Here is a 13668-nt window from a genome sequence, read left to right on the forward strand (position 1 = left end):
TCACAGGATGGTTTGGGGTGGAAGGGACCTTAAAGCCCATCCAGTGAGTTTTTCAGTGCTAGCTGTTTGTTCCTTGTCTCGTGGTCAGTTCAGGCTCCTGGGGAAGGGTGACCAAGCCTGCCTGATCCCAGGATTTACAGCCCAGCAGCACAAGGGGAGAGGCAGAAAGCTGTGTTAAGAGAAAAAGAAATAGTGCTGGAAATAATGACTTGCTTGGCAGGTTTTAACAAGTTCAGTAATGGTATTAGGTGCCCTTGGCTCAAGATAGTAACCTCCTCTTAAATGATCATTACCTGGCTAATAAAGAGCTCAGCGCGGGTCATTACAGCTTAATTTAGACGTAGCATCCTGTTTGGTTTGCACAGCGTGGCCATCTCTCAGGTTGTTGGATCCATTGCCTGGATACGAGGCTGGGATGTGGGATTGCTTGGGTTTTCACATGGGGGCTCTCCCCCAGCCGTCCCTTCCCAGGCTCACCTGGGGAAGAGGAGCTGGCCTCAGTCGGCCCTGAGTGAGCACAGCCAGGCAGGAGGATGTGCAGGAGGGGGGCCCAGCCTCTGCTCCCCCCAATGAGCCCTTGTGCTTCTCTCACCCCATTAGCAGCAAGTTTCATGTGCAAATAATAATTACAATAACCAACCCCCACGCATTATTAATATTTTGAAGGCATCTCTTTGATAAGCCCATCTTTTCAGCCAATTTCCTATTTCTTCGGAAAGCAAAGCATCTTTCCTCCCAGTTTTGTAAATCTGTTGTTAAAAGGAAGAAAAGGAAATGGAAAAAAGGATTCCCCCCCCGCTCCAAACCCTGACACCAGGCTGGGTTCTGTGCTGCCTTTGTCAGCCCTGGATGGAATTATGCATCATGAATAAAAACTGCTGTCAACATGCATTGGGTTCGAAAACATTAGAGCATATGGTATGTGATTATCTGTATTGTCAAATGCAATAAAGTGAATTTGGATATAATAAAAAATGTAATATTTTAGAAATTTGGTAATAAACTGTGGAGGAATTGACAGGCAGAGAGTATCTGATGCCTGTGGGCAAACAGATAAAGATGGCAGGACGTGGCACCCGGTGGCTGAGGCAGCATCAGGGGCTTGATTTTCTGATGGGAGCCTGGCTGGGCTGACTGGCACCCAGGGTGCTGCCCCTTGTCCCTCCTGGCTGCCAGAATCTGTAGGTCTCACTAATGAATAGGCAGAAGTACAAGGTTCCCATTCTGGTTGTAGATGGACTAATTGGATTTTACAAATACTTGGGGTTTTCCTCTCTGATAGCAGAAAGGAACCTTTTGGAGTCTGCTGTATTCTCCTACCCAGCAGCATTCCCATACTATTGGCTCCTTATGAGGCTGGGAAATCTGTACCTGAATAACAGGGAGTAGTGAAAGGCTGTTAGGGTGGGGCTGCTCCCAAATAGTGAGGAAAAAGAAAAGGTGGAGATAATTTTCTCCTGCAGTATCTCCCAGTCCAGCCTGATGCTCTCATCCCCGAGCTGCTGACAAATCTGTGCCCGTTGTGACACGGATGTCCCCAGCAGAGAGAAGCTGAACTGGGAGCAAACTTCAGGGCCTCCTGTGTAGAAAATTCTGATGGAAAAGTGCAGATGTATCACACGTACCTGCAATTTTTCTTAGGTCACTGCTAATGCTTCTAAATGATCTGCGAGCGCATTAATCGTTTCTGTTAATTAACAATATGATAAAAGTGGCATTTAGTAAGCTCAGCGTAGTGTGCGTCTCAGTCATTATGTACTCAGTGCTTAGGTTTGATTTCAGAACGTTAATAAAATAAAATTTTAATGAAGGTTTGTTGTTATGAAAGATTTATTACCAGGAGCTGAGGTGCTTCTGCCTCTCGCGGGGTCTGTGACAGGCACGGGGGTCCCCGGCTGCTCCTGCACTGAGAGGGCTCGACTGGGACCCCAGCCCTGCCCTGATGGTGCCCTGTGCACCTGGAGACCTTGCTCAGAATGGCTCATTGGAGAGGGGACAAGTCCCTGTGTTCTTCATCCTCCCCTCAGGAAAATCCCTCCCCAGAGCCGCTTTGGGTGGATTTTGCCCCTTTTCACCCCGAGGTGCCTTTTCCTGTTTCTGAGCAGTTCTCACTTTGGAAATGCCACACAGCTGTGGGAGGAAGGAGCCTGAGCCTTGCAGCTTTCCCAGGCAGAAGCAGAGGAGGATCTTGGTGGTGCCCTTTGTCCAGCCATGCTCTGACTGCTGTGCCTGAGTGGGGCTGGCCTCACCTACCCGCTCATTTCACTGTGAGAATTTACTCTCCTGTTAGGGAGAATTTACTGACACTTTAAAGAGGTGTCTGTGTCTGCCAGGAGAGCCTGACTGTGCCCCAGACCTGAGGTGTGCATTAACACCCAGTGGATGCACAGATCAAGCCTTGGTGGGTGTCAGCCCCAGCAGCAGGGCTGGAGAGCACATGCTCCAGGTAAGTGAGGATATTTTCCATCCTAGAGCACAGGTTTTAACCCCATATTTCCCTTCCATCTGCTGGTCTGATTATCACAAGGGTGAGGCGAGATCCTGGTGGTGCCTTCAGGTGTGCTCACCAGTCTCCCCAGCAAAGCCTCCTTGGAGATGAGGTAAAATGTGAGGCGAGTGTCTCAGGTGATGGCTGTGTCCCCTGAGCGTGCAGAATTGCTCCTTTGCAAACCAGAACCTCTCCTTCCTTCCTTCCTTCCGTGTGTTTGCAGCACAGGAAATTGGAGTAGTAGGGAATAACAGCTTTTGTCAGCTTCTGTCCTAAGCAGGCTTTGGCTCTGACAAGCTGAGCTGTGGTATGAAAACTCGGAGCAAGGGACAAGGAGGTGGGTGGGATGCAGACCACAGAGAGTATTTAAGTGACTTCTCAAAAGGCACAACAAAGGGAGGCGGCAAAGTCAGGGCTGAGTTTTCAAGTTGTGACTGTCAGGTTCTGGGGCTGAGGAATGAGTGGCTTTTCCCTGACACAGGATTAAACCCCCAGGTCCCCATTCCCAGACTCTGGGGGTTATGACCTGTAGTACCTTCACAGACAGAAGTTAAAAACATCCATGGTTCACTGCCTTCTGGGTCATTAAAGTGTCCTGTCCCCTCTGCTCATCTGTGTGCTCTGTTCGTGTGCAAAGACAAGATTTGGTGACAGTGACCACAGGACTTGGTTTCACATCCCCCTCTCTACCCCCACCTGCCAGTTTATTATTATTATTATTATTTTTATAAGACAGCCTGGCAGGCTGGGAGCTTACTAAGGAACTTTTTCCTCTCTGATTACAAGGGATGTGTGAATAAAGTAGAATGGTATTGATTCACACCAATCTATGCATCGACTGTGTGGGAGCCACTTGCAATTCCCAGCAGCACTGGAAAGCTTTGCAACAGGGAGAAATATGACCAGGCAAGTTGAGAAAATAAATTAAACTAGTGTCAACTTTTCTTGTTTCTTCCCTCATTATTAATGGATGGAATGGGGCTCGTTTATCAAGAAGAGGAAAAATTAATTGACACGGGCTTTAATGTTATTATGCCTGGCTTGTCTGGTCACATTTCTTCATTTTTAATTTTTTTTTTTACTTTTGAAAGGCATTTTATTACCTTTCACAGGACCAGCTGCCAAAACTATGGGTATAAACAAGAAAGCAGGTGCATAAATAATACCACAGCAGGGCTGGACTTTTCTGCATTTCAGAGCTGAAGTAGCTGAGATGTGAGGAGCAGAGCAGAGGTGGGTGAGCAGGGCAGCTCCAGAGCCCTGGCACAGAGGGGAGCCCAGCCTGAGCTGCTGTTTCCTGGTGGATGTGCTGGGAGGTGCCAGGCTGGGTATCCCCCTCTGTCAGCACAGCCACTCCTGGGGCAGCTCCCCTGGCAGGGCTGGAGGGACCCCGGGGCCCATCCCAGGGACAGATGGGGGGGTCAGGAGCAGGGTGGTCCTGTGGAGCACTCAGTGTGACAGGGGGCTGACCCTGCTCCCACAAACGCCTGTGGGGTGATTCTTGCTGGGCAGCAGGAGCCAGGTTTGGGCAGAGCCCTGCTGGTGTGAGAGGCCTGTGCAAATCTCCTTTGTCCTCTCCCTGCTCCTGTCCCCTGCCCTTGTAGGGACACTTTCCACTGTCCCAAGTTGCTCCAGGCCCTTTCCACCCTCCCAGGGAGGAATTGAAGTGATCTGTGCCTGCAGGTGGAAGTTGGTGTGATAGGGCTGTGCGAATCCCCTCCTTTGTCCTCTGCCTGCTCCTGTCCCCTGCCTTGTTCTTTGGGATTGCTGTGCAGGACAAAGGAGCCCTGGTGATCCCCTGGTTCCCAGAATATTTTCAGGAGCTCTGTGGTTGCTGTAGGTGCAGGATGAGGCTGTCCCAGCTGCAGGTTCACCAGCAGTGTTGGCACAGCTCGGGCACAAGCAGCACAGCAGATGGGATGGAGTGACTCGCTGCACATCATCAGCTTGGGACCCAAACCAGGCTTTAGCTGCAGTGTGTTCACCCACCAGGGCATCCTTCAGGTGGCTGGGGAGCCCCTGGGGGCTGTGCCTGCCTGGTGATCTGGGTTTGGCTCAGGTGGTGGTGGAGGTGCTGTACCTGTGGCATTGCTCTGCCTGAGAGCCCTCCAGGGTTAACCCCAGCATTAGCCTGGTTTAACCTCTGTGGCCTGGGATGCACTCACCTTGTTCTGCTCGTGGAAAGGCCAAGAGGTTTGGCAGTGAGACCTTTGCCAGGTGAGCTGCTTTGGTGTCACCCTCAGTGTGTGCAGCCACAGCTGTGACCCGGATCACTGTGCAGCCAGAGCTGGCCTCTGGGAGTGGTGCTGCCAGCCAGGGAAGGGAGATGCATTTCATAGCCCTGGTGTCGTCATCTCAGCTATGTTTTACCAAGTTTGACATAAAAACTCTCAAGTGATGACAAAAGTGTGAAATGTAGTTGGTTAGAGTGTGAAAAAACCCAAAATACAGAGCACGGGAGTCCTGACATTTGGTATCTTCAGTCTGGCTTCTTAATAGTATTTATGGCTTCTGACTGTTCTTTTGCAGTATTTTAATCTGTTTATGGTTTCATTCCCTTCCTCTGAGCAATGTTTGTCTTATTTCTGGAATACCATGGCAGAACCTGCTGAGCTGACTGTGGAGCCACCTTCCCACAGGGCAGCTTTGGTGGCTTGGCATCAAAGGAGCTTTTCCACAGAATCCCAGAATCACTGGGGTGGGAAAAGACTTCCAAAATCACTGAGTCCAGCCTGTGCTTGATGCCCACCTTGTCCCCAGAGCCCTGAGTGCCACCTCCAGCCCTTCCTTGGGATGGGCACTCCAAACCTCCCTGGGCAGCCCCTTCCAACCCTTTCCATGAAGAAATTCTTCCTGGATTCTTCTCTTTTGTGGTGTCAGGGTGTGTTGGAGGACGTGTCCTGCACCACTGCATGTCAGGTGTCTGGGCTGGCATCACTTGGGTGCCTGTTGGTGCCCATGAACCAGCAGATGAATGGAGTGGGCTGACTCCTTTGGCAGCAGATGAATGGAGTGGAATAACTCCTCATTCCCAGTAGATTCCAGAGGAGGGTTTTTCACCTGAAGGTCATGGATACATGTCTCAGCTTCCTTTAGTGCTGGTGCTTGGCTCAGAGCCTCTCGTTTGGGGCATCTGTTTGCCTCTTACTTTATTTTTCTATCTCTTTGTCTTTTCTTTTACAGAAAAGATTATTCAAATGAATATTCAGTTTTATTCATTTGAATAAAAAACCCAACCGTTTGACTCTGTTAAATGCTTATCTCTTAAATAGAGCTTGTTAGCTTCCAATAATAGCTTCATTCAGAAGGATGCAGTATAATTTCATTTTAAAACGTGTGCTCCTTGACAACCAGAATCCTATTTCTGTCACCATTTTCAACAGCCGCCTTTGTTTTGGGTTAATCTTTTCCATGCACTTTCTGAGAACCAGCTTTTTGTTGACTCTTAGTACCTCTCAGAAGAAATAATTGTCTATTTAGCCCAGGAAGGTTTCTGAGAGTTTTGGTAATTTAAATATGAGTTTGTATTCATTATGGGAACTAATAAGACCGTGCGTGCGGGGGGATCTTTGTGTGGGTGCAGTTATTAAAAGTTGGAATTTGATACCCACAAAGTGGAGCAAGAAGAGCATCAGAGAATGGTCACCTCTGGTTTTCCTCTCCTTTTCCTCTCCTTTTCCTCTCCAGGCCAGTGTGACCAAGTGCCACAGGTCTCTCAGAAACCCACAAGTGCCTGCTAACACCTACAGATTGTTGTTTAATCTTGTAAAATCTGGAAATGCAGAAAGCTGGGTGGCCATCTGATTTAATCAGACAAATAATTTCTTGATAAATCTGTGCTTAAGCCATATGGAGTGGGATGAGGGTGGGAGATTTGTTTCAGTCCAGACACGTAATGAGTGCAGCGGCTTCCTCGGGTGTGCACATATTAGGGCTAATCTCCTAAATTCCCTGTGCCCTCCATCCTGGCACCGACACCTCACACAAGTTGAGAGAGGAGCCCTCAACTGCAGCACTCGCTAATGAGCTGCTAATGATGAAGATGTTGCTGGTGCTGGAACAATTAATGACTTGTAGCCCCAGCCCGGCCATCTCATCCCTGGTCCAGGCTTTGCTCCCAGCTCTGGGATTCCTGGGATGCCAGATTCGGGCACTCAACCACAAAAATCCTCGGTTTAACTGCAGGTCTGTTTAAGGTAGATTTAAATGGAGAAATTTAGAAGGCAAATGAAAGACGTGAGTTATGTAAAAAAATGGAAGCTGCTGCCTGCTCTAGGTGCAGAGCAGAGCAGGGCGGTGAGCCTGGTGTGCTGTGTGATGCCTTGGAGGAGGGCTGGGACCCGTTCCTGGTGATCCTTTGGGTCTGCAGTGGAAGGGGAGCATTCCCCACGGCTACAGGCTCTGTGCACTGCCAGAAGAGCTGCCCGGGGCTCACCTGGAAATGCCCTTTCCTCCCCAGGCAGAGGCAGGGCTGGGGCTGTCCTGTCCCTGTGCTGCCTTCCCCAGTGCACAGCCCAGCAGCTTCCAGTCTGGGGATGGGCTTCATTCATTAGCATAATTAGTGTCGGTGTTCACTCACGGAGCCCTCTCCAGCACACGAACCGGGGTATTTTCCATTAGCCTGAGGTTTTTTGTTCAGGCAGGAGCGGGGAGCAGGGTGGGCTGCCAGGTGCCTTCAGTGCACAGCCACAGGCAGGCAGCAGGCATCAAACAGCCCAGACCAGCCCAAATCCTCGGCCCTTTGAAGCAGCACTGAGAAGAGAGGAACGATTAGATCAGAGGCCTGAAGTGTAATGGGTTCCTGGAGGCCTCAGGATGTCCTGATGAGGTATTAGAGGAAGTAATTCAGGAAGAAAGGGACAAATAACCACCTCCGGAGCAGGGCTGACCCGGCAGCCAGAGCACACACAGCACACAGGGCTGCTCTGTGTTTGGGAGCCTCTGGGGTTTTTCTCCTTGCCAGGGGTAAATGAGGAATCATCTTCTGTCTTCCCAGATTTTTATGGTTTTTGGGTCGTGTAATGAGTCAGCTCTAATGGAGAAGTCCCGTGGAATTAAACAAGAGATGAAATCAATATGGTTCCATAGAAATATAATTGGGTTTTGTAGAGATTGCTCTTAAAAACCTTTAAGGTGTAAAGGAAAATACAGCCCTATTGTAGTTTCCGAGCCATCATGTAACTGGGGTGTAACTATCCATTAAATTCTGCAGGATGGATCAAAAAATCCATAAGGAGGTTTTAATTCTCCATTAAATCCTATGGAAGAGCTGGAACAGAACAGTATTAATTTTCCCTCAGACAATGCTTCTTCCCTCCATTAGGCTGCAATAAGCTCAGGAACAGCTCCATAGGCAGCAGGTGTAGCCACACATGTGTGTTGTTATGGAAGTTTTCCAAAGTCCCAATGGCTAAATAATGCTTAATTAAAATGAAATTGTTAAATTTAACTAATGTTTTCCTCACCCCCTCCCCTTTTTGTATCTTTATTAAACAGGATTTGGCTTCGTAACTTTTGAAAACGAAGACGTGGTGGAAAAAGTCTGTGAAATTCATTTCCACGAAATCAATAATAAAATGGTGAGTGTTGGTGCTGTGCTGTGGGGGTGCCAGGGGGCTCTGAGCCCCCTCCCTGATGTGTGCCGTGCCCAGGGGAGGTGGGATACCCCTCGGGGAGGGTGCTGGGGTCAGGGTGCTGAGCTGGCAGCCCCTGCTGTGTCCCCAGGGCCCAGGCAGCTGCCCCAGAGCAGCGTTGGGTGTCAGAACCCCGGGGCAGGGTGTGAGCTCAGCTCCTCCTGCACACAGCCCAGCTGAAGTTCCTCCTCAGTGGCAGGCAGGTCCCAGGTTGTGGGTTGCCCTGAGCCAGATGAAAAGGGGCATTTGTATTTCAATTGCTGCAGTAACTTTGATATTTTCGGCTAAAATATTCTTTTTCCCTTTGTCAAAACATCCTTTGCTTCTCAAATGTGTATTCAGATATGCATTGTATATCGGTCTGATATGTGTTCACAGACTTTAAATTTAATAATAGAGCTTTTAGTGTGGATAAGATCAAAGCAATCTCCTTGGCATATGCTGGAGGCCTGATTCAATATTTGACTTGCTAATTTTTCCCAGGGCACTGAAATAATATTCCTCATATTGTTGCTCCCTGCAATATGCATCTGAAATAAAAGTGAGGGTCCCTTGGCCAAGTGTGGGGTGGGTGGTGGGCAGGGCTGGGGCAGTGCCCCTGCTCCTGTGGGAAGTCTCTTGCTCCATTTCCCATGGATGCTGTGGATTTGCCTGTCCCACTGCCCCCAGCCCCTCCTGCCCTGGGCTCTCCTCCCTGACCCCCTGAGTGCCTCTGGGCTGGGGGAGCCTCGTTCCCTTTGTATCCTTCCTAAATGCTGCTAATCTGCCTTAAAACAAAGGAACAGAACAAACACCACCCAACAGAGCCAGTGAGGAGTCACAAACAAAGGAGAAACACTGGGGTGTGAATTCAGGGGTTGCCAGGTGGGAGGGGAGAGCTCCCCTCCAGGATTCTCCTGTCCGCAGCAGGAGGGACACTCCATAGGTTCAGTTATCCCCACCAGAGGCTTTTCTCTGGAGCAGGGCTCAGGAGGGCCCTGGGGAGGTGCAGGGGGAGCAGCAGGTGCTGGTGAGCCCCAGGCAGGGTCAGTGTTTGGTGTTCATCTCTGCATCTGCCCCCGTGGGCTGGGAAAGCCTCAGCTGGCTCTGGGCATCTCCTGGCAGGGGAGGAATAGCACAGAGCTCTTGGGGGGATTCCTTCCCAGGAAGGGAGCAGGGAGCATGGGGCAGGCTGAAAACACTCCAGGAGCCTCAGAGAGAGCAAGAGAAACAGTTCTGAGTGTTGGTGTTTGCTGTTGGGCAATTAAAATGTCCCCTTCCCACTCCTCTGCCCGCTCGGTGCCCCCTCCAGGTGCCACCATCTCCGAGTGTTCCCTTCATGTCCCTCCCTCAGCCCTGACTCTGAAAGCAGCCCACGAGCAGGGGATGAGCCACGAGCCCGTCTTGGGACTGAGTCATGGCCCTGAGCTGTGTGTGCAGCTGCACCACAGCCCCTGCAGGGCCAGGGAGCTGTGTGTGTGCTGTGACAGGAGCTGGGGCTGACACACTGGAGCTGCCCTGGTGTGACACTCAGCTGCCAGGGGCACTGCTGGGCTCCTGTCACACGGGGACCGTGTCCCTGAGCCATGGAGGGGACGGGCTCTCACAGCCCGAGGCCATGGGGTTTGGTGAGCTGCGACTGGGACACCCTGTCCTCATCCCCATCTCTGCCCGTGTCCCTGTCCCTGCCCGTGTCCCTGTCCCCATCCTGGCCTGTGTCCCTGTCCCCTCCCTGCCCGTGTCCCTGTCCCTGCCCGTGTCCCTGTCCCCATCCCTATCCCCATCTCTGCCCGTGTCCCTGTCCCTGCCCATGTCCCTGTCTCTTCCTGTGTCCCTGTCCCCTTCCCTATCCCCATCCCTGCCTGTGTCCCTGTCCCTGCCCGTGTCCCTGTCCCCTCCCTGCCCGTGTCCCTGTCCCTGCCCGTGTCCCTGTCCCCATGCCTGTCCCCAAGCCCAGGTGGCTCAGTTGCCAATGCCCAGCTCCGTGGGCTGGGGCTGTTGTTCCCCCAGCTCCCTCCTCCTGCTGCTGCTGCTGTCCTGGCCGTGTCCCCAAGGCAGGGCAGGCAGAGGGCAGCAGGGCCGCTGCTCCCCAGCCTATTTCCAGCTCCAGCCTCCCTGGCAGGCTATTTTTAGCTCATCCATTCTGCTTCTGTTGCCATCCATAAAGCTTAGAATGTCAAATGTAATATTAAACGAGCAGTGGGACAGTGAAAAGAAAATGCCAGCGAGGTATTTAATAAATGGAAGTTGGAATTTATGTGGGAGGCCAGAGATGCTCCAAACATTGCAGGGGGACAATAAACCCAAACGAGCTGTCCTCAGATTGTTGTTCCCTTGACAGGAGCAGGCTGCTTTGCAAAGAGCCACCTGTTTTTCTAAGGAAGAGTAAAAGTAGCTGGAAGAGAAATGTGGTGGAGTAATTACCTTCCCTTAGATCCCCCTGTGGTGGAGTCACCCACATGCTGGGTACAGTGCTGGTGAGAGGGGTGATGAGCTGAGCCTGAGTCAAGCTCTCATGTCAGCCTCTCGAGCAGCTGACTGAAATGTTGGCTATTCTAGAACAGGCTGGGACACTCCCAGCACCTGTGGCTCTTCCTCCCTCTCAGGCTGGGATTTTGCAGGTTTTGTGGGCCTTGGGCTCTTCCAGGGATGGGGCAGCCACAGCTTCTCTGGGCACCCTGTCCCAGGGCCTGTCCCAGACCTTTTAATTCCAAGACCCAGCCATTGATCAGTAAAGTGGTAAATCAACAGACCCACAACTCAGTGCATTTTTTAAACTAAGCTGAAAGCCCCTGTGCTGCTGCCTGGTGTGGCTGGCCTGGTGTGAGTGACACGTTGTCCCCAAGGTGATCGCAGCCCCTCACACATGGCTGGCACAACAAAGTCTCCTTGTCTTTGGGTGGCTCAGTGGGGGTTTGTGCATTGTGGATATTCACATTCTGCTTTCCTCAAAATAGCCCTGCTTTCCCTGGAAAGCTGTTAACCAGGGGTTTGTGAGACATCCTGGGCTGAGGGCTGACAGCCTGTTTTGTTGTGCTGGGTATAAGAGGCTTTTCACTCCCCAGCTCAGCCCTCCTGGCTTCCCGTGGCTGAGACTGCTCTGCTTGACCCAGGAGTACCCCAGTGCAAGGTTAATTCTCCAAACTAGACTAAACAAAAATAGTGAATTTTAGTTTCCCTGCCTTTTTTTTCTTTTCTTTTTTTATTTTTTTTAGCCTTAGAATTAAACCTTTCTTTGTTGGGCTGCTGAAAGTGTAGCACATCCTCGTATGAGGAGGTGGAAAAAATCTGGAAATTATTAAGATGCCCAGAAACTCTGAATTGAAAGTTTGAGTGAGGTCCAGATGTGTGTACAAAGACCCTTATCAGGCACTCTCAGGGGCAGTTCGATGTGGAGCTGAGTCCTGACTCATAAATCCATACACATTTCCTCTTGGAGAAGCCCCATTGCCTGTCCTGTCACATTTGGGACATCCCTCCAGGGCTTTCCCCTTGAGGTAACTGTGGCTCTGGAATGTCCTGGCCATCTCCATCCCCTTCCCTGCAAGGACAGGGCTGGATTCTGGCAGAAGAGCAGCCGGGCCCCTTTTCTTTCTGCTTTTGCTGTTGATGAAGAGGCACCACCCAGGTCCCCAGGATATCCATGCTGTGGTGCTTCACTCCCGTGCCCACGTTGTCCCAGTTTGCTGATGGGATGGTGCATGGGCAGCTTGAGCAACTTCCCAAGGCAGCAGGAGTAACTGAAAGTGAAAGAATGCAGATCCTTTATTAATAGGGTTTACAGAAATTTTCTGCTGGGTAGAAATATTGATTCTTTATTCCTATTTTAAAAGGAGCTTTTTGTAATGATCACTGGGAGTCGTTCTGTGTTATCGATTGCAGCGGAGCCGTGCTGGAGCCCTCCCTCCATTCATCCCGCTCCCACTAGTGCTGGGTTCCCTTTCAGGAACACAGAACTTCTTAAATCAGCACTTCTGTCATCTTTGGGGGCTGCAGTGGGTGGTTAAAGAGACACACACGTTGGCTCTTTCAAACCTGGTTACGCTGTTCTGGAAGTTCACCTTTGAGCGGGAGGAGGTGCGGGGAGGCAGATGCTAAAAATAAACCTCCCCCCCCCTTAAGTAGATCAGTTCTGCATTTGACATTTACATGGAATTCATTTGCATCTCATTTGTACATGTTTCTGCTCAATAGGTAGAATGTAAGAAAGCACAACCTAAAGAAGTGATGTTTCCACCAGGGACGAGAGGAAGGGCACGTGGATTGCCGTACACCATGGACGCGTTCATGCTAGGGATGGGAATGTTGGGTAAGTGCAAATCCCCACACCTGTGTGGGTGCCAGCCTGCAACTTTAGCAGGGGTGGAGTGAAGAAAATAATCCTGTCTGTGGTAAATGATTAACTCTCCCCCCCCCCCCAGCCTGGAATATAAAAAATTTGCATTTAAATGGATGTTTTAAATAGCCTGTTTTACTCTTACTCGCAAAAATAGAATGATGAAAGATGCAGTGTGTTCATTCTGACTAAAAATGATCTCTCCCCTTTTTTAGAGGAATTGAGTCACACATTATTCCCCTTCTTTTAAAGGTAGCTTTGACAGTTCAGCACAGATAATTGAAAATCTTGCTGGTTCTTAAATGGCATGGATGGAAGAAGTGGGGGGATGCGGAACAGGACAGGTCACAACAATAATTACAAGTTTCAAGGAGATGGAATGGTATTTTAGTCCTGAGTATTGTGTCCAGAAAATACTAATTAAATGGGATAAATGATACTTAATGGCAAATTCCTATTTGTGCAGGAGGTCTATTTAGTTATAATTGGTTCTCATTTGTTTCTGCCTAGATAATTCTTTCTAAATAATGTGACAACCCCAGTTACTCTGTTCTCGGCCAAAATGCTGCTAATCCATTGCCAATGTTTTGGGGTTTTTTTGTAAAACACTGTATATTTTAAACTTTCTGCTCCCTTTGTATCCCTGAACTTCCCCTCAGTTGCCACCTTCTGTGTCCATGAAGCACGTGGGAATGGGAGGGCAATCTGGAGGTGTCCCCAGGCAGCAGTGAGCCTTTCCCAGGCCAGTGTCCCCCTTCAGGATGCTTTGACTTTCCTCTCCTGGGTTTAGATGATCCCAGAAACCGAGCACAAAGCCCAGCCTTGGGATCTGGATTGCCCTGAGCTCTGCTGAGCAGATTCAGGGGCTGGCTGAGATGCTGGAGGACCCCAGAGCCCCTGGGGTGGGTGTCAGGTCAGAGGACCCAGTTCCTGCAAGGATCAGGCTGCTACACTGAGGTGTCTGACACCAGGCACTGCTTGATTTGATAGGAAGAACTTGCTGCCATGTTTGCTTTATCTCAGAATTAATAGTGCTTCTGTTGGTGTGGCTGGGGTGATCCATTTCTGGATGTGTAATCAGGTTACTGCAGCTCATCATCTGTTTTGCTGTCCCCACGCTCCACCACCACCCTGCCCCATAGTGTTTGGAAATCACATTTTATGCTTAAAATATTTATCTTGCTCTAGTCAGCCTGTGATTTCGTTACCTGTGTGTTCCCAGCCTGCCTGAG

At 50.2% G+C, this 13668-nt stretch overlaps 1 protein-coding gene across 11 annotated transcripts in view; it reads left to right on the forward strand.

Annotated features, from left to right (window-relative positions):
• MSI2 (musashi RNA binding protein 2) overlaps nt 1-13668 on the forward strand; it is a 200867-nt gene that overhangs the window by 143327 nt on the left and 43872 nt on the right. For all 11 annotated transcript variants that reach the window (XR_013184893.1, XR_013184894.1, XM_077188823.1 and 8 more), the window contains 2 exons: nt 7985-8067; nt 12295-12409. Coding sequence is in view for 9 of the 11 variants with exons in the window: in XM_077188823.1 (XP_077044938.1) it covers nt 7985-8067; nt 12295-12409 (198 nt within the window). In the remaining 2 variants the exon portion in view is untranslated. The remainder of the gene's footprint in view (nt 1-7984; nt 8068-12294; nt 12410-13668) is intronic.

This window comes from Agelaius phoeniceus, chromosome 20 (genome assembly GCF_051311805.1).
Source record: "Agelaius phoeniceus isolate bAgePho1 chromosome 20, bAgePho1.hap1, whole genome shotgun sequence".
NCBI lineage: Eukaryota > Metazoa > Chordata > Aves > Passeriformes > Icteridae > Agelaius > Agelaius phoeniceus.